The sequence below is a fragment of the Synchiropus splendidus genome, chromosome 9, assembly GCF_027744825.2.
Source record: "Synchiropus splendidus isolate RoL2022-P1 chromosome 9, RoL_Sspl_1.0, whole genome shotgun sequence".
NCBI lineage: Eukaryota > Metazoa > Chordata > Actinopteri > Syngnathiformes > Callionymidae > Synchiropus > Synchiropus splendidus.
This window is the reverse complement of record NC_071342.1, coordinates 10,552,420-10,572,392: the sequence shown is the minus strand read 5'-3', so window position 1 is coordinate 10,572,392 and position 19,973 is coordinate 10,552,420. Positions and strand designations below refer to the sequence as shown.

At 42.9% G+C, this 19,973-nt stretch overlaps 1 protein-coding gene across 3 annotated transcripts in view; it reads left to right on the top strand.

Annotated features, from left to right (window-relative positions):
• The first annotated feature begins 564 nt into the window (after nt 1-564).
• Nucleotides 565-19,973, top strand: part of akt3a (v-akt murine thymoma viral oncogene homolog 3a) — a 47,594-nt gene continuing 28,185 nt past the window's right edge. Inside the window, exons 1-2 of one of the 3 annotated variants that reach the window (XM_053875777.1) lie at nt 565-670; nt 5,999-6,402. In XM_053875777.1, the coding sequence (XP_053731752.1) occupies nt 6,357-6,402 (46 nt within the window). In that variant the 5' untranslated portion in view covers nt 565-670; nt 5,999-6,356. Of the gene's footprint in view, nt 671-769; nt 1,002-5,998; nt 6,403-19,973 lie in introns of those variants that run through there. The other 2 variants (XM_053875776.1, XM_053875778.1) reach the window with 2 other exon arrangements.

Below are 19,973 nucleotides of genomic sequence, written 5' to 3'. Positions count from 1 at the left end.
TGTTCATTTGTTGTAACACATCACAGACAAAAATAGTGTATAGCATAAAATATTTGAAGATGTATCATCACTACAAGTAACGTTCATTTTAGAGAACGTTTGTGTAATTATATTTGTAACTATGAAAACTATTTGTTTTCATTTTTAAACATCTTAAAATGGGGGAGTGTGCAATATTTAACATAAAAACCACTGAAAAGTGATTGTAAATGTTCCTCTTATTGTTGTTTGCTGCCTTGGACAGTAAGTCTAGATTTATTTATTTATATTTAAATGGGTTCCACGCAGCGGATGATCAGGTGACGAGTTTACTTCTCATCTCTCAGTTAGTATATTGACAATAAGTTAATTGGAATCTCATTCTTAATTTTTACTCATAATTATATAATTCATAGTTTGCAAAATATATTGACCCCGAATCCATGAAAATGTAACAAGAGTTTTCAATGTTTTTATACACTTTTTTTTACACTCTTTTTTTTGTTTTTATTCTACGTTACTTGTCAATTGAACTGCAAGAGGCTGTCATGTGTGACAGCGTCTTAGCGAGTGCTCTCGCGAGATTTCGCTCTCAAGCCGGTGTACAACACGAGACGTTGGATCAAGATGATTGAAATCCGCTGAGGACGAGCAGAGCCCAACAGAACCCGTTCGAACCGAGCTCGGTCTGGTAAGTGTGCTTTTGTTTAAATATACGTGTGCGCGTGTCCCTCAGTGTCTCCGCCTCTGCGTGTGCGCGCCTCTGCTCGTGCTTGTTAAAAAGGGGGTTTGCCGTTTCTCGCGTGTGACGTCACGAGCTTCCCCTGAAAGCCAAAACAACAGTCTGATGCGGTAACCGCAGCTTCTCGGAAACCCGTATGATGTCGCAGTCAAAGGCTATTTACTGGCTATACGACATCATTCGCCCCTTTTCACGCACATTTACTGACCTGGCGTGCGATAACTGAGGCGGTTTGAGGAGAGCCGGTGCCCTGGGAGGAACACAGCACCTGCCGACACAGGTAATTCTGACAGTTAGCCACCGTGCTGTTGTCAACACAAACACATTCGGTGCTTCTTTCCAATGTGCGTTGATGTTGTCAGTGCGATGGTGAAGGCCCCTCTTGGGGAGCTTGCGTGAATTCTGTGGAAGTCTGCGTCATAGAATGTCTGCGTCACTACATTAAAAAAAAATGTTGTTGCTGTAAACAGACGTTTCATCGGGCATCACTCGTGTCAGCTTGGACGATAATGACGGATGATGATGATGATGCAGATATTATGGCGTAGAATTGGATGTTGAACATCTAGGCACCAACCCAATAAGCAGCAAATGGTAGCGCATAAAAATTATTACTATTGTTGACGTCCAAATACTCAAAAATCCAAACACAAAAATTTGAGTCGTCCTCACTGCAGCTTGGCACCGAAACTATATATGAATCTTTCCATCCTATCAAACAAGTCACATGTCCCACAGTCGCACACACTACTCCAGTCACTCCCACCCAGACACACTGAGGCATCAACTGATTAATTGATCGCTGGTTTAGGATAACATTTCCACGTGTCCTGATTCCCCCCCTCACTGGATAACGGGACTCCTAAAGTAAAATTCAGATTTCCTGATAAATAAATTAAATGCAATAGCCAGTAGTGTGCGGGGTTTTGGGGTTCAGGAATAATCTTCCATCTTCTGGCCTGGTTTTAGGATCAACTCAGCTGTGTTTGGAGGCTTTGTGACGTGTCTGTTTTTCTTTAAATAAGGTGCAGACAGTCGATCAATATGAGTGTCTTGTGTAAGACAGCGTCACGTGATAAGCATTTTTGGAGTACGTTGGGTGTTGCAACAGCTTGTTAAAGATTCTCTGTGAACTGTTGGAGCTAATTCCATTTGTCATTTCACCCTGCGACTGGACTCTCCGATCCCACTTTAAGGACCTAGAATGTATTTCTGGTTCACAGCAAAAGTAGTAGTATCAAGAGTTCCAGGTTTGCATTTCTTATGCTCAGTGTTTCTGAACATGCACAGCCTGACCTGAGAGGTTCAACAAGCTCATGATTGGAGTGAGAGGAGCCATACATGACCGTCTTAGCTTCCAGCTTCACCCTCCAGGTGAAGAAGGCAGAAATTAGATCTTGAATGGCAAATGTATGCGCCAATGAGCTTCATATAAATTGCTGTATTGAAGTTGATAAGGCCTGTTTTAATGACCTGCCTCAGTTGCAACTACTGCCAGAGCAGTTCAGTTGAGGACTCCCTAGTTTGCATGCGCAGTCTTCCGCCTGTGATGTCATCCATCTGTTTTAAGGCCACAATTTGGAAGGCTGCTGTAAGTGAGTTGAGATGAGGTGGTGTCCTCACATGCCTGTAGTCGACTAAGAAGAATCCTTTGCTTCAGTTAACAAAATAGATTCTCTCTTGTTTGTTGGTGAACATGAGTTGATAGATTAAGCTGCTGACCATCAGTTGGTGAAAACTCACCGTTTTCATGTACAAATACTAATAAAATGGAAATGTGCCTGAAGCTGTTGGTCAGATTTTCCCAAGTCCCAACTCCTGTCTCTGCACAATGTTGTGATCCATCTAGACTGATGAATGTTGGTCGGGCTGCCTGTCTGGTCCCTGCCATCTCTCACTCCCTCTCCTGTCTGTCTTCATGCCTTCCTCTCCCTGCCTGTCGCCGTCTGTGTTTTCTCATGTTTCTTTTCACACTTTGTCCCTTTGCTGATGAATATTAGTGTCCTTGTTTCTGCCACCTGTCCAGTAGGAAATATCATCAAATAAATGCTGTCTGGCAGGTACTTCCCCTGGCATAGTTGGTTCATCATGGTGCTGTTTGTCTCCATGGCAACAGCTGCGCTGGTGACAGGGGTTGCCACTGTCTGAGCATGCTTCGCTCCACTCAGTCTCCTTGCACATTGTCTCACAGAAAGGTTTTGTTTCATGTACTGTATATCCATTTTTAGCTCTATTGTGCATTTCTTCACTGGTTGGCTCTCACAGCAAAATAAAAATGTAAATACTTGTACTGACCAAGTTATATTTCCTTGCAAGATAGACACCTTGTTGAAAACACCTGGCTTACATGGGAAGAGCCATAAGGATGTGAAAAATAGCCGACATTCCATGCCTGCAATTATAGTTTGGTTTCAGCTGATGGAAAATATCAATCAGGAAACATTAGGAGCGGAATAAATGACCTTTATTGATAGAAATAAGGAGCTCAGGAGCCATCTTGGTAAGATGTTACTTGCTGCATTTCAAAACGAAAGTGTCCCAATTGAGACACAAATTTTCTGTGGCAATGTTCTCTTTCTCCCTCAGCTCATGTTTGTCCTTATTCTTGCTGTGGACAATTCATGCTTTTATTCATTAAAAAGGAGTTCGTTGGCGTTTTAGTATGTGGCGAAATGATGTCCTTACTTCAGTGACCGCAGATCCAGAAGAAGATGATCCACTGATTCTGGCAGGGACGACAAACAGGTCATGTCTGTGAAAGTGTCTGCATATTGTTTGCTGCTTAGATGGGTCAAACGTGGCTTCTGCTTGAACAACAAACTTCATCCACCGGTCCTTTGTTGCCTTGTCTTTACGAAGAACAAACACGTGTCCCTCGCAGTCAAAAACCACCTCTACATCTCAGGAAACTATAGAACAGCAGTAAAGAAGTCTCTCCATGAAGTTGGTTAGCGGCAGTGGAGATTTTTATGCTGTGTAGCACATCACTGTTCTCATGATCCTTTGGGAGTCTTAGTCTGTAGTTGAATTTGCATCAAACCAGCCGTACTAAAGGCTTGTTTTTAAAACTGAATTACTCAGTAGTAGGTAAACATGGCACTTTCATGTTCCTCGATATGCTAAGGTTTCATCTTGCTAACTCATTACCATTAAAAAAAAGTTTTTCTGACTTTATTATAGCAAAGAAATATTCTTTGCGTGCTCTCTCATTGTTCACACTGCACTGAGGCTGACGTCATTTGTGTACTCCACTTTTCTTGGAAAACTGTGTAATGTTCATTCATTCATATGACTCTGCACACTGTTTGTATTGTTCTCTCCCTAATTCCTTTGATGACATTATTTGTGCTTTTCGGTTTGTAAGTCAATGTTTATTGGGTCAGAGCAGAGTAGGACTAATGAAGTTACGTTGTTATTTTTGTGCTGTCATAGACGACGTGATACAGCTGAGTGGGTGTTTAAAATTGTCCTAATTGTTGCTGAGCAGGTTCAACTACAACAAGAGCAAGAAAGCAATGGTAGATATTGGAGCAGTAGGCACATATTTGTACAAAACAATGTTCTTTGTAGGCCTAACAGTGTGACAGCTTTCGTGTGGCCATGTGATATGCCCTCAACTCTAGATTAGAAATGGATATAGCGGGAAAGAGAACTACAACCACTCTCATTGATGTGATAAAGGAGGATAAACAGTCTCCACCACAATTTTTATTAAAAAAAAAAAAAAAATCGCCGACTCCATTTGTTTTGATGTTTCAACTTTTTTTCAATATGTTTCATCATGTGAGAGTTCAAAAGAGATCTTTTTTTTTTTAAATAAATTTTTCTGAAGGCGTGCCAGCTCCATTTAAACCATGGTGGTGCGCAACGATCATTTGTAGCGGAAACACGGGGATATGAAGATGATGAGTTTGACAGAGAAAGATTCTCAAGTTACTAACCGTTAACCCGTTTTGGCGGCGGCATCAGTTAGGGACCATCAACTCATTCTAAAGCGGTCAAAGTATTAACCCAAATCTTCAGTAAGGCAATGAAAAACTCGAGAGAATGGTGAAAAAGGTTTTTCATCACACAAGACAAATGACTGACAGTTTGTATAATGATTTAGAGAATAGAATATGACTAAATGATCATTTATTCACATTATTTCTAATAAATCTTTAATAGCATCAAGGAAATGTGTTCATACTGGTCCGTAGTTAAAGTAAACTGTTGAGAAACATGAGACACAGCAGACAGACGGCTTAATAGGTTTAATCATAAAACAGTTTGAAGAGAGACTGTAGTGTGTCCAACACATGGAATAGAATGAAAATGTATTTATCGTGATAATAATCGTTATCGCTGAAATTACATTTATCGCGACAACTTTTTTTGTCTATATTGCCCATCCCAAAACTACATTTGAATTCATTCAAATGTTTAACAAGGCCTTTGAATTAAGTTACAATTTGACCTCTGAGATCTACATGTTTAGATGGCTTTAATAGTCTCCTTATTTCTTGGCGCTACTGAATGTGTACGAGTGTGACACATGTACTCACGCAGTTCATCATCTGAGCAGTGCAGTAATAACCAAAGTAAATGTGTTCTTACGAGAACCAAATGTGCCCAATGACACGCCATTGTGCCTGTGGTTAAGGGATGACGAACAGTGGAGTGGAGCACAATGCTGCATTGTATGGGAATTGACAGAAAATATCACAGGACTGTGGTCCACCCGAAAATCAGCAGCAGTGCAGACAATGGCTGAAGTGAGTACTGATTTGTGTTTGTCAACGTAGTGCTAAGCTCCATTCAAGGTGAGTAACGTAGTGTTGCTGCTGCACGTTGTGTAATACAGGGTAGTAAGAGTTCATTTGAGGTGAACACGGCAACTATGCAGAGAGAGGGAGAGTGAGAGAGGTGCCGAGATTTAGGCAGAGCGAGGAAGAACGTGTGAGAGCATCCCTAACTGCCGTTGTAGCTATTTATAGCTGAGCCCTACTCCACAGTCCTGAGATGCTCTCCCATCGCCCACATATAGACAGTGAAGCCCACGAACATGTAAATACACACAGGAGTTACTCAAGCAAATTTGATATAGAGATCACAGTCAAGACAGCTGCTCCTCAAGACACAACCTGGGCAGTGAAAGGAGATGAGAAGCACTTATTTATCAAGGTTGTGCATTCATCCATTTCCACACAATGGTGTGAGACAGGGCAGTGGCTGAGGAGAGGAATAACAAATCCCTGCTTTTCTTTTCTTTCTTTCTGTCTTCTAACTTCCTCTCAGGCTGAGTCACTGCTGCTGAGGCGGAAGGTCTGGAGAGGGAACGCAAGAGGAGGTGGTGGAGGAAGAGGGGGAGAAGAAGAAGAAGAAGAAGAAGGGAAGGCGTCTGGAAGATAAGCCTCAACAGGAAGCAAACGGACGCGTGCACACAGGTTGTTTGTGCGTGCGTCTGAGAGAGCGAGCCTCCACGAACGAGCCGGCGAACGGGAAAGGAAGGAAGGAAGGGAGGGAGAGTGACGCGGAGGCTGGGAGAGCCGCCCCCCCTTCCTCTCCTCCTCCCTCTCTCTTTCTCTCCCCTCCTCTCCTCCCTCTCTCTGTGGAGCAGGCGTGTAAGCGGCATCAGACTCGGCGTGAAGGAACCATGAGCGATGTCACCATCGTTAGAGAGGGATGGCTACAGAAGCGGGGTGAGTACATGCAGTACCCGTCTTCTCGGACTCGTGTCCGCCTTCTCCTGCCTCTCGCACTTCCCTTTCATCTCGCGTCTAGACTGTGGGCCTGGCCGTGCCGGTCCACATGTGCCGGTGGGAGGATGTGAGCGTGTGTGTGATCACATGGATTTCTGATTGCATCTGTGTGGAGATGTGCTTGTTTTGCCCCAGTGGACGTGTTGTCTTCGCCCTGTGTCAGGTTGTGCCTGCATGAGAGTGTGTTGGCGAGTGTCAGCTAATGTCAGCCACTAGGCTGCTGAAACGTGATGTTCTGTCAGGGCTGCATTAGGGAATAGCACTTGCAGGGATTAGTTATCATAGCTCTGAGTAATGTCACTGGTCAGACCCAAGGTTGTGGCTTGTGAAGGATTCATAAGTGACATACCAGCGCATCATGTGTACAAGATTCTTTGAGAAGTAGTTGAGGGCTCGAACTGAGGGCTTCTTGCTGATTTCGGACACGCTGTCTATTGACACTCGTCTTGTTCCCCCTGGCAAATACCGTAGTACAGGACGAGCTTTGGGGAAGGATGGTGGGGATTTCCACACATTTAGGCCAATGAGCATCATCCTCCTGACTGTCTAGGAATGTGTAACGCAAACTGTTAAACAGGAAGTGACATGGTTACAGGCAGGAGGCTGGTGGGCAATGTAGTCCATGTAGAGCCACAGAAGATGATGCCGTACCGATGCAGTGAGTCTGAACATCACGCACTGTAACTGTGGAGCAGAGCAGTGGATTATTGTCTGCAAGTGCTGGTGGCATCCTCAGACAGCCGTCTGTGCATATTAAGAGAAGCGCATCACCCCCAGTCACGACGCAGCGCCACCCCTGTGAGTGTGTGTTTGTGTCTGTAAGTAAGGGCAGTGTTTGTGTGTGTGTGTGTGTCAGCAAAAGAATATTTGGTCTGCATCGTGTGTGGGGAGCAGTGGGGTTGTCTGCTGACTCACCATCTAGGTCGTGAGACAGCAAAGACTGCAGTCATTACGCAGCTTTTTTGATGAAAGCAGAGAGAAAAATGAAACCATAAAAGTAGTCAAGCCTGGTAAACACACTTTGGTTGGCAAACCTTGTGGTTTCTACCTCTTCAAATAACCATTTCTTCCTTTGATAACAGTGACTCCTGGGACACAAAAGAGTGTGTGAAACTCGGGAATGCTGAGATGGATAGGAGAAAAGGAAAACAATGTCTCAATATTCTACTGTGCAGTCCGTAGGGGCCGTTTAGTTTGACCTGAATTATCATTTCACAGTTTCAGTCTTTTGGTCTAATGTATAGCCTCTTGTTAACACATCAGTTTTTACACAGCCACATGTCTTAAGTGATCAACAGGTTGGACAATGTCATTTGTTATTCTCTAGACTTGGTCACGTCAAACTACTTTTCCATTATCGCCAAACTATTGACCTGAAACTTTCGGTTTCATTCATTGGACTAGTGGGAATGCATTAGCTATCCATGTGAACGATCACTGTTTTTTTAAGTGACATGCAGGACTCAGTTGGTTAGGTTGTCTCTTTGATGTAGTGTTGAAGTACTGTACTCATGGTCGGTCGGTCCCGAGACTGGTCAAAAGACCACTTTTTTTAGGGTCTCGATCTTGCCTAGGTCTCGAATTTATTTTAACTCGGCCTTTTCTCTGTCTGACGGGGTGGACTTGAGATTTCTTGTCAAGACCAGTTAAGACCGACAGAGGAAGCTGATATAATTGGTAAAAGAAGGGTTCTTCTTCTTAGTTCACTTTTGTTCTGATTTTTCTTTGGTATTCATCAGCGGTCTCAGACTTATCCACAAAAGGGCCATGGTGGGTGCAAGTTTCTGTTGCAACTTATCAGGCAAATTCCGAGACACCAGTAAGGTGTCTGAAGACCTAATTCTCTGGTGCTACTTGTTTCAGCTGACACCTGATTGGTTGCCCAATGTTTCTTCGTTTTATCGGAAGAAAAACCTGCCCCCAATGCGGTTCATTTGTGACTCCTTATATGTACCGCCTTGCTCGTGTCTCGGTCTCCATACACTCCAATCTCAATGTCTTGCTCTCGGTTTGCGTGGTCTTGACAACACTACTATCATGGGGTGATCTTGGAACACCACCTGTTGTTGTCCAGTAAAATGCCTCACAGATTTTGTTACTACTACTACTACCACTATTACTACTACAGTACTACTACTGCTATGACTACTACTAGTGAATTACTACTGGGTAAGTTGAGATTTGACTTTTTAAGTTAATGAGTTAATGATTACATTTAATAATGGCTAAATAGTCCTTGAAAACACATTCTTTTTCAAAAGATTACGTACCAACCAGCAGTACTACTTTTAAACAAAATTATTCCCATATCCCTCCCTGATCTTTACATATTTGTAGTCCATTATTGTGAATTTGGATTGAAGTAAAATAAGTAAATAAATAAAACATAGAAAAACAGCATTTTATTCTGGCAAAGAAAACATTAAGATTCATGTTCTTTTACTATATACAGCTATTTACCAGTGGCCCATATTGACCTTGTTGTAAAGTGAAAACAAGTTAAATCTTCACATTCTTCCCCGGGAAAGGTCTCGCTGCTTCATTTTGTTGTCAGATATCAAATATGGACTACGGTAAAACTTGTGAATGTAATAAAACCTAATTTCCTTGACTATTTGCTTTAGAACAGTGTGTTTCCCTGAACAGACCCTCAAGGGGTCGGCGGTCTACTAGGGACAAGGTTTATGGGCCGATACTACTGTACATTCAAGTTTTTTAACTTCACTTGGTATGTAAATATTAGACAGTCGCATCAGAAGAGCTGTGAACGTCCTACCCAACGTCCACTTTTAACCAACTGACATTGAAGGGTCCTGAAAAAGATCACTCCCTGGTGACCTTGTTTGACTGGGCTACATAAGCCCTCCGATGGTACCCATCTGTAGTGATAATCCTATTCTCCTATCTTCCTGATGACTCAGATGGACTAGCAAAACATATAGATTATTTGATCGGTAATTGTTGTGCAAATGTATTTTTGGGTTGACTCTTCATGAAGTGTTAAAACTGACTCCTTTTCCCAGCCATTTCTTGAAAGTTGCATTGACTTTAGTTGACTTATTGACCAAAGGGAGCTATGAATTTGGCCGTATGAATAATTAATAACACGTTAAGTTACTTCCTATTGGGCCTCCACGTTGTTGTTGCTGTCTTTGCGTGGGGACAACAGGAGAGTAGATTTTCTGGCTTTACCATGTGTACATTCTCAACTCATGAGGTCACACTCCTGTGTTCCCTCTTATAGTTCTGGTGAAGAAATGAAACAGTTGTTTTGGTCTCATTTTCCCATTGACGGTTCATCATGTTTTTTTCAGATCAATAGTTGCTTGTTTTATTCTTAATCAAAACAGAGGATCATTTGTTTTTACAGTGTTCACTGGTCACGTCTGAAATCCATTTGCTGACTCACACTGGTTTGTACTTGAGAAAATGAATTTAATAATTGCTTATCACCCAATCTGCCCTTCATAATTTCGATATTCATCTGATGTTGATTTTTAAGTTTTTCCCAAGAGCGTGTTGGTGTTTCAGCAACAGAACAAGGAGGACTTCTCTAGTGAGAGGTTTCAGTCCTCATTGACCAAGAACGTTTATATTGGACCAGTAGGGAGGGTTGTTACAGCTTTAAAATACTGGACAAAGAAATAATAAAATAGATTTCTAAATTGGCGATTTCTGAAATGTGAACCTCCAGGTTAATCAAGGCTATTGTGGCAAGGCTATGTGTAAATATTACTTCTTTTTTTCCCAAAGGACTGGCTCTTGTTTTCCATATCTCCAAATGCATCATGTTCACTGTTCTGAAAGACTACAGGGATGCGGCTATGATTTGGACTTGAATTTGTGGTGCTTTGTTTAATTTGTCATCCATACGAGCGGATAGATTTATATGTTGTGTTGAGACGCAAAACAGGAGCCAAACATTTTTTTGTTTGTTTGTTTGTTTTTTTTGTTGGGGGGTTGCTTTTGTAGCAGCAACTAACATCCACTAGTTTTAATGAGCAAATATAAAATTACTTACTCTTGACTTTTTTTGGGGAACCGTTTGCAAATGGTTCTCCATAACGTCGGGTTGGTGACAGGTGACAACTGAGAGTCTTAATAAACATAGCTGTTACCTCTGGCCTGGTAAAGGCAGCATGGGAATTTTAGATTTTTGATGGAATTTTTTCTCAAGTCAAAAGATCCGTGTGATCTGTAGGTTGATGTCTTTGACCATTTTTTAGCATGAAGTTTGAGGAACAGATGATCACTGACTTTCTTTGAGTTTTTTCCCCCCAGTTATTACCACCGAAGAAGCCAATAAAACCTGCCAAAATACTCCACTGTTTAAAAGCCTTTTAGTAAGATTCGTAAATGTTGAAGGTTTGGAGTTTAGCTGCGTTTTCTTCGCGTCATCTGTGTCAGACATCGCATAATTGACAGCTTTTTTTCATGCCGCATAGACCAATCAAGTGTACTGACTTGTGAGATCTGAATCGCCTCGAAATTTTGCCTGAAAACAAATATGACACCCACAATGGGTAAGCCTTGGGTTCACAATGGCATGAGAGTCAGCGAGTTTTGATCTACTTCAGTGATTACTGGGCAGAAACAGCCTTCTCATGGAAACCAGCATGATGGCACTGTGATTAGTGCACCGTACAGGCACTAATGATCAAAATTTAGGGCGTCCGTCCTGAAATTTTCCATTTTCGAGTGTCCCCTGGACCCAATTTGGCCCCTCCAATTTTAGCGAGACTAGAGTGCATCATTTCACAGACATGCGTGTAGCCGCTTAATCCCATCTTGTTTGTATGTTGGCTTTAAGCAGCGACGTTCATGTCTATTTCCATGGAAACTTGATTGCGTATACTGTAAATGCAAGTCTACAGTCTGGTTCACAGGGTGCAGTGCAGCAGGGCGGCCATCTTGACATAGTGAGTTCAGTGGGTTCGCTGGTGCTGGAGGCTGGCTGGCTGGATCAGGTGGCAGTGCCAGATCTCTAATATCAATCACCAGCAGCCACTGTCTGCTGCGTCGCCCTTCGCTTCTCCCCTCCCAACTCCTCTCCTGCCACACTCATCACTGCTCACCTCTTTTATTGCCAATCGTGCCTCAGATTCCTCTGTCTCTCGCGTCGTCTGCTCCCCTCGTCCCGTTCAGTCTATTCTTCTGGTTCTCCAACTTAGGACAGTGGCGGAGCCGCAGACAGTGCAGGCTTTGTTGTGAATGGCATCCTATCGCACATCCGGAGGAAGTGTTCGCTCCAGTGTGACTTTACAAACTGACCCCATTGTCCTGGGAATGACTCGCTCCATGCTGCAGAGAATGGCAGTTGGCCAAGCAGTCAGACAGACTGACACCAACCAGAGTGCAAACAGACACATCCGTCTGCAGAGACAACTGACAAACATGGGGAGTTTGTGGAAAGTACGGACAGTGTCCTGCATCCAGCAGGTACCCACACCAAATGGAAGAAGGATGACTGTTTTCTAAGATAAGATCAGGTCAACTTTATCAGTGTGCCGCGGGGAAACCCACAGTGACGGGAGACTGCAGGAGGAACAAGACAGACAAAGGAGTACAGGAAGGAAAAACTATTTAATACCAAGATGTTGATGAAATACATGCGATTGAAATATAGTAAAACAGTCCTGAAAAAAGTGTTTAGAGGAAGTGATGGTCAAAAAATGCTGCAGTTAGTCTGGTGGTTGTGGGCAAGTCCAAACTGCGGTGCCAGCGGGCATATTGGCCAACATTTTTCTGTCTGTCATCTTCTCAATATTGTCCGATGGTCACCTCCAGTCAGGGTTCAAATGTGTCATAGAGAAAACCCAGGTAGACTTCTGCCCAAGTGTTCTGCAGGTATAGTCAACCCTGGCTGTTATTGATAAGAGCAGCAGTGTTGACTGACCAGTTTGCTGCTCTTAGGTAGGTTGTATCTACGGCCACAATATGCTTAGACTAGTTAAGACTAATCTATTGCACTCGTGATTAAAGTCAGGTTGTACCCATCGTCTGCATCAGACGTCCCCCAGCGTCGTCATGGTGGATCCCTTTCAAAGATACTTCATCAGTGGTTAGCAACCTGTCACCACTAATGAGACTTGAAAAACAAATATTTTACTTTGACATTGATGCTGACACAAAACAATGTTGACGGTGGCTGAATAGTGCTTTTCATCTGCACCCAAAAAAATCAGGAATAGATTCAAGGATGAGTGAGTGAATTAATGGAAGAGTTAAGCAGTTGTGCATAAAGTAATGAATGGATCAATGGTTCCAGCCTTGATCACTTGGTGCTGGAGGAGATAAGAGGTGAACTAGGGTTGCGATTGAGTAATGGGATTAGTTTGTAGCTATGGATCATCAAAGTGCTGACCTCAGATGTGTGATCAGTCAGGATGGATGCGCTCACACATTCTTCATATGTATAATGCCTGTATTATCTTTATATCGCTAAGCTCATCTCAGAGCCAAAAGCGATTATGTCATGGTCAGCCATTGTTGCATAGTGAGTATAAATGAATAAGACAGTCACTAGTGTCTTTTTCTGGTATATAATTTTAATATTTAAGTTTAATTATTAAAGGTTGTTTATTTATTGCTTTGGCAAATATAAATATTATGTTCTATAATTATTCCATAGGAATGTGTTACTGTAACAATATGAAGCGAAAGGCCTTTTCGCATCATAAATTGAATGGGGTTTTTTGAATGGTTACACTGATAGGGACTTCCAGTAGTCCACACCCCATGATGGCGCTAAGTCAGGCGCGAGAAGCAAGTTGTTGTAGTCAGTGCTATCACGGCTTCTTTGTAATCTTTCATTGCGCTCTCATTTCTCTCATTTTGATATGAGTTTCTTTTTGTTTTTTTTCGCCGTGGTTCGACAAAAATTACCAACAGAAAAGCAAAAAAAACCTCTAATACTCTACAGAAATTTCTGTAACTTTTTTAAACAATTCTTTTGGTCCGAACTTAACTACATTTTTCCCCGTCATTGGTGTCAGACATCGAATGCCTGTGTCTCGTCTCACAAGATGTGACATTGCACATGGACAAATATGACCTCCATGATGGCAAAGCCATGGCATGAGGATTAGTGAATTTCAATTTAAATCAGCGAAAATGCCTGGATGTGACATCTTGTCCATGGAAACCAGTATGATGGCACCACGATTAGGGCACTATACAAGCGTTTTTATTTCCAATTTCTCATGTTTTCCAGTTTAGTGGGTGTCCCTTTAGCTAAAAGTCTGGCATCACCTTAGATGTCACTTGTAAATGAAGCACTTTAAATACCTGTACACATAACAGCATACAGAGTGAAAGGAGTGCCACCCCATTAATAAACAACCCCAATATCTGCCTTTATTTTACGGGACCAACTACCAACTGCGTCAGGATATCCCCTGTACGGCGGAACATGTGCTTCAAAGGAAGGTCTAGTGCGACAACAAGTTCTGCTTGGACATAGGACGCAAAAGTCACTCTGGGATAGTCGTTGTTTGGCGCCTTGGTCATGAGAATGTGTTGTGTTTGTGGCATCAGGTACTAGATTGTACCCGCTACACCAGATGTATTGCAGGGTGAGTGAAATTCTGGATTCCCTTTCCAATAAATGTCATGTAACAGCAGATTTGCAAAACGACCCTGCTGCTCAAGGCTCACAAGCTGACCAGAAGAGGTTTGAGAGTTTAGAACTGTTAATGTAGAAACGGGTCGTTGTGAAAAACAACCTTTCGTCACCTTTCGGTTTCTCAAATAAAGCTTGTACTTGCACAAGACTGGCAGTTGTTGGGGTAGCTGGCTGCAGGTCTTTGAAACTGGTGCTGAATTGAAGATGTAGTTGCCTGAAAATGTGCAGCAAGAAAAAGTATGTTCACGTAGTCTTCTTGTCAAAAGACATTTTTGTCTTCATTTTTATCTATAATCCATTTCATCTACGTTGTGGTGAAGCCACAGATCTGAGTGACAGCTTCACATTATTTGTTTGGGTTGTTCTCGGCTATTACACCTGATTTAATACTTGAGCTGTATGCTGATGTCACAGCAGTCAGGTTAAAGGGACACTTTATCTATTTATATCTTCCCACCTGTAATCTGTCGCTGACAGGATTAACTAGCTGCAGCCTTCTGTGCTGTACGGTCACACTCAAATTGTGAAAATAAATGCATGCTTTCACCGCCGGAACAGTGTGTACAGTACAACCGCTGACCTCATTAAGAGCGTTCAAGGAAGGGGGAGTGAAAGCATGGAGAGAATCGATGAGACTGTGGAACGAAATTAGGCGCTGTGTGGTAATCTGCTGATCCTTCTGCTCCAGATGAGAAGTTTGATCAAATGAGTTGATAAAAGTGATAAAACAAGCCAACATTTGTCTTAAATAATAAATCTCCCATAATTGCTTTGCGATTTAAGATAGAATTCCACATTCCCAGTTAGACTTTGGTGTGAAGAAGTGGACTCCATCGGAGGACCGTTCTTGGCTCAGTCATCTGAAGTGGCTAAATGGACCCCATATGGTCCCCTGGCTGGGGCCCTCTCCACCAATCGCTCATTAAACTGCTGCTCAGTTTACTAAGATAAAGGACTCGCACATTGACACTGAGAAACATCTGAAAGAGAACATGGAGCACAAAAGGACAGACGGACCAGGAGGTGTTTCTCTCCCTGAACGTGTGCACATGTTTGTAATACCGCTGCTGGGCAATTGTTTACTTACCATCTGCCTTCAGACAAAGGTCCGTCTATCGCATTAGCCTTAATACACGAACAAGAAACGAGATGTAAATAAGTAGAATCAAGTATGTCATAAAAGATGCACACTTGGTTTCAGTGCAGCCTAAAATAGGTTTAAAATTACTACTCTTAAAAGCTCTGGATTTTAAGACGTAGGTGAGTGTCAAGTGAGGATGTGGCTTTCTGGGGTGGGTGTTTCCAGTGTGAGGGAGTTTGGATGGACTTAACTTTGCAAATATCGATGTCGGATTGGTCATTGTTGCAGTGGCTGTTGAAGTATGTTGACAGGAGATAAGTCCAGGTTGACAGTGTCCCTACTTTGAAGCTCTGCATTACAAATATGAGAAGCAAAGGTTGTGTTCTTCGGCTGCATTTCTTCTGATGTTTCATTCCATCTTCCCTCGCTTTGGTGGATGCCACCCTGGACAGTTTGATGTTGTCGCTCTTTACAATAATTACTTTACAATTTCACAACAATAATTTTGTGAAAGCATTTTGTGCAGCTCTTTCAATGCTTTGTCGAAGCAAACTCCATTGGTGGGTTCTGCTCCTCTTGGTCAGAACTGAGGCAGCCCTGGCTGAAGTGTCTCGGGCGCCTCTTGTGCACACAATGCAAATGACAAACACCAGCTCCCAAAGAGTGAGACGGGATACGCGGCAGAGTTACAAAAGTCATCTGTTATGAAGCGTCTGTGGAAGTAATAATCTCTCAGTGTAGTTTCAGCTCTGCTTATCTTGTTTTCTAGTCAAGAGGACCAAACAAGCTTCGGCCACTGATGCATATTTTAGTCACGTAAAGCTGGTTAACTTTAGTATTAGCAGCATTTTAGTCAATAATTAATCTTTATAAAGTATGGCTTAGTATCTTGTTAAGACTGACTAGATTTTGCCCGGGAACAGTCACAGAAAGTTCACTCTAAACAACACATAACAAACACATAATATTAATAAACAAGTAAATACTACGTTAATGGCTAAGATCTTCCCCAGTCTGATGTGCTACCTGTATTTGTTGTCACCTTGAAATGAAATGTTAAAAATATGTCAAACCTTCATAATAGAATTTACTATTTCAGTAAAACATATTCAAATATTGAAACATCTCTATCTCTTCAGGCCGATTGTTGTTCAATTTGATGTCACCTTAAATTGACCTTTACCAGTGGTGTCAGACTCCATCAAGGCCACACAAAATGTATTTCTAAACAGTCTAGAAACAACAGGAAATAGAAATGTTAGTCATCAGAACTACTTATTAAGTGTATTTCTTTTTCATCAAGCAAATAGGTGAATGAATCTTGAATTCCCTTCCAAGTACCCCATTTTTGCAGCCAAAATGTTGACCGTTCTGCCACATGAATGCTGCACTCTTTTTAAATTCCCTCTTCAGTCAGTGGGTGATGGTTTGATCTGATTAAACTAGATCCTGAGTTAGAGTGATTCTCGAATGTGGCTGGGAGTGATGTGGCAAATGTGATGAACAGATGCGATGCACTCAGGCAGGTGGAGCGTCAGACAGATGGATAGACAGACAGGTAACCAGGCAGGACGCGGCCGAGAGCAGCAGTTAGTGATGTGGAGAGCTCTCACTGTCAGCCCTTCACTGCTGTACATGAATGGGATCTTCAGAACGAGCCCTGGTGGCTGTGTCTGCGTTGGCTGAGTGGGGGGTGCACTTGACAATATTTGGAGGGGCTGGTGTAGTGCCTACTGGGATTGTGCTCAATGTGTGGCTGTGTTTGTGTCGTTTGCCGCAAAAAATGTTTGAGTTGAGCTGAAGCTGTTTACATTAACTGTCGCACAATGTTATTTCACTGCTGCTTTTGAAGGTATAAAGTGGAGGGGGCGCCACAAAAGACCGAAGGGTCTTAAGTTGCGCACAGACTCATACATGCATGACACCAGCTGCTGCCCACAGCCCCTGCCCAGCTTTTCTGAATTAATAATACACAACCAGCCACTCCGGATAATGGCAACACACACACACTCGCACACACACACACAAAGCTCTGCACCTGTTCACCACTGTTCAACTGGGCAAGGTTGTCTTGGTCTCACCCAGTCAGATTCAAAGACTCCATGCAGACGCACTTGACGCACTAAACACGTGCTGCATGTTTCCTGCATGCAACAGTTGTGTCCATCCCCTGACCCGACGCGTCTCATTCTGATGGCTGTTGGTCGGATGTTTGTCCAGTCAATAGAGGGCAGCTATGCTTTTCAATATAAGTCATGTAAATGTGATTCTAAAAAATGTTGTTCTGTTTATGTGCCATTTTTAGCATTTTAGCAATGTGAAGGTTGCACCATAATCTGTCGCATCAAAGCATCATCGTGATGTTCAAATTTAAAACCTGTGCTACATAGACAAAGGATGAGGTGTCTTAATCGAATGATATTGAATTAATGTGGCTGGTTTACGTTAACACATTGCATTAGACTTCATGGATGTCTTGTGCCGCATAGTCAAGGTGTTGTGGTTTGTAAACAAATTCTGGACGCATGAAAAAGGTCGGGAAGGCCACTTATGAAGGGTGTTTTGCCCGCAATTACTGTGGTTGAATCAAAGAATAATGATTTGTAAAAAGGAATGTGTAGAATGTGGTATCTGATATTTGAAAAACAAAAGGTGAAGTACATTTAAATTCATTTGTGCAAATAAAGTTTTGTTTTTGTTTTTTTATGACATTGAATATGTAGTAAAAGTGAAAACTGAAGTCATATCCATTTATTTTATTTTATTATTTTGTTTATTTTATAATACAAACCATGTTATTCAAGGTGTCATGAGGAATAGGTGATAAATGTAGTTTTCTCTGTGGCACATTTCACTTGAGCTGAAGTCATTTTCTGGAGGGACAACACGACCTGTCGGTGAGGTCATCCTGACACCAGCTGTGTCCCAGTAATGATTGAATAAAGTGAGGAAAGAAAATCAAAGAATAGGAGAGTTGTCAGGGTATCAGAGGAAACGAAAGACTCATGAATCATTTCCGGTTGTGGTAGTATTTACTACCTGGCTTCTAAACCAAGTTTTCTCTGACAGACTAGATGGTGAGCAGTACGGGACACTTGGAGCTGGGCTCCTCAGGATCTCTGTGGATGTGCTTCGGAACAGAAGTTTGAAGATGAGAAACAAGCTGTGGTGGCTGTAACTCTGCGCCCGTCGTCTAACTAGTTTGAGTGTGTTGGGGTGGGGGGTGAGCTGGGTTGCTGCCTCCTGTCTCGCACAGGTGGTGTTGAGCAGCAGCCCTCCAGCTAAGATGCTAATATGTTAACACTGCTTTAATCCGTTGGGTGCTAGTTTATGAGGGAACACACCCGCCTTACAAACACACGTTTGTTTGTTTTTTATCCTTGAGGGGACATTGTGCAGTTTCTCATCGCCATACAGCTTTCTTCAGCATCTTACCCTAAACCTAACCATCCAAAACAACTGGCTAACCTTAACCATGACTCTGAACCAAACTGAAACCTAATTATATTCACCTAGTTATTTTGAACTCTTCATCCTCAAATTGAGGCTTAACCTCGTGGGGACCAGCCAAATGTCCCCACAATGTCACAAGGAGGATTGTCAAGACCTGGTACTCACATGTATGGTAAAGCATGCCCACACACACACATAGACATGCTTAGACTTAAGCGGAGTAAATACCAGCGTCAGAGACATGTAAACTGGATAGAATAGAAATCTGCACTAATACTGAAACGCACACACACAGCCACAAACATGCAAGTGAAACAGATATGTCACACATACACGCAGTAAAATGCAATTATAATTCATAAATGGTTGATGTGTTAAATATTAAGCTCACAAATAGCACCTCATCCACACTACCTGCACACACACACACACACACACACACACACTCACACTGCAGAGGATTTGAGTGACAGTTGGAGGTGTGTGTCAGCGGCAGAGGTGGTCTGTGCACCAATGAGCCAGCGCCATCTACTGGACTCTAGTAGTACTGCACGAGACACTGCGGATAAAGCTGAATCTCAGTGTTTTCTAGATGAGGAGTGGAAGTTCACCTGAGGGGTTTTCTTCAGTAGCTATTGTTGTGCTGTGTGCTGTTGTGTTTCGTAGGATTCTGCTCTGCCTGATGAGTGTGTCCCGTGCTAACGGAGGGGGCTAAGGGGCAGCAGGTGTGTGTGCGTGTGTGTCAGCACAGAGTACCATGCGTCCCTGGCTGTGTGCAGCTGGCAGGGTGTAATCTTCTAGTGCCCCCCGGGAACGGCCACACTCCCGCGGGTATCTGTTCAGTCTGCCCTGTAAATGCCCTGCACCGCCCTGGCGCTCCCTCTATCACACACACACACACACACACTCTCTCTCTCACGCTCTCTCTCCGCCTGGCTATTCACTTCCTCATCTACATATTTACTTGCAAACGTTTAACCTGTTACAGTGGAGTTCAGGTGTGTGTCTGAATGTTGGCTGGTGACAGGTTCGCACATCTCCGTTTCTTAAGCAGCCGGAGACAAACACACAGCAGTCCAGCCCCAGTGTGGTAATGAGCCTAATGCACACTAAGTGGATTGGATTGGAAAGAGCCTGGATTCTTCTTAAGACGTCTGAGCAGCCTGGAGTTAGAACTACTGGGGTTGGGGTCACGCACACAGTCACTTCCTTTCACGCACACTCACAATGAAAGTGACTCCTCACACTCCTCTCTTCGTATCCGATGTTCCCCTGTGGACCACACCAGCCTTTTATCGCTGTGATGTTCTCGACCTGCTTTACGTTTTCATTTGACTTTTCCTTGGCCTTCTG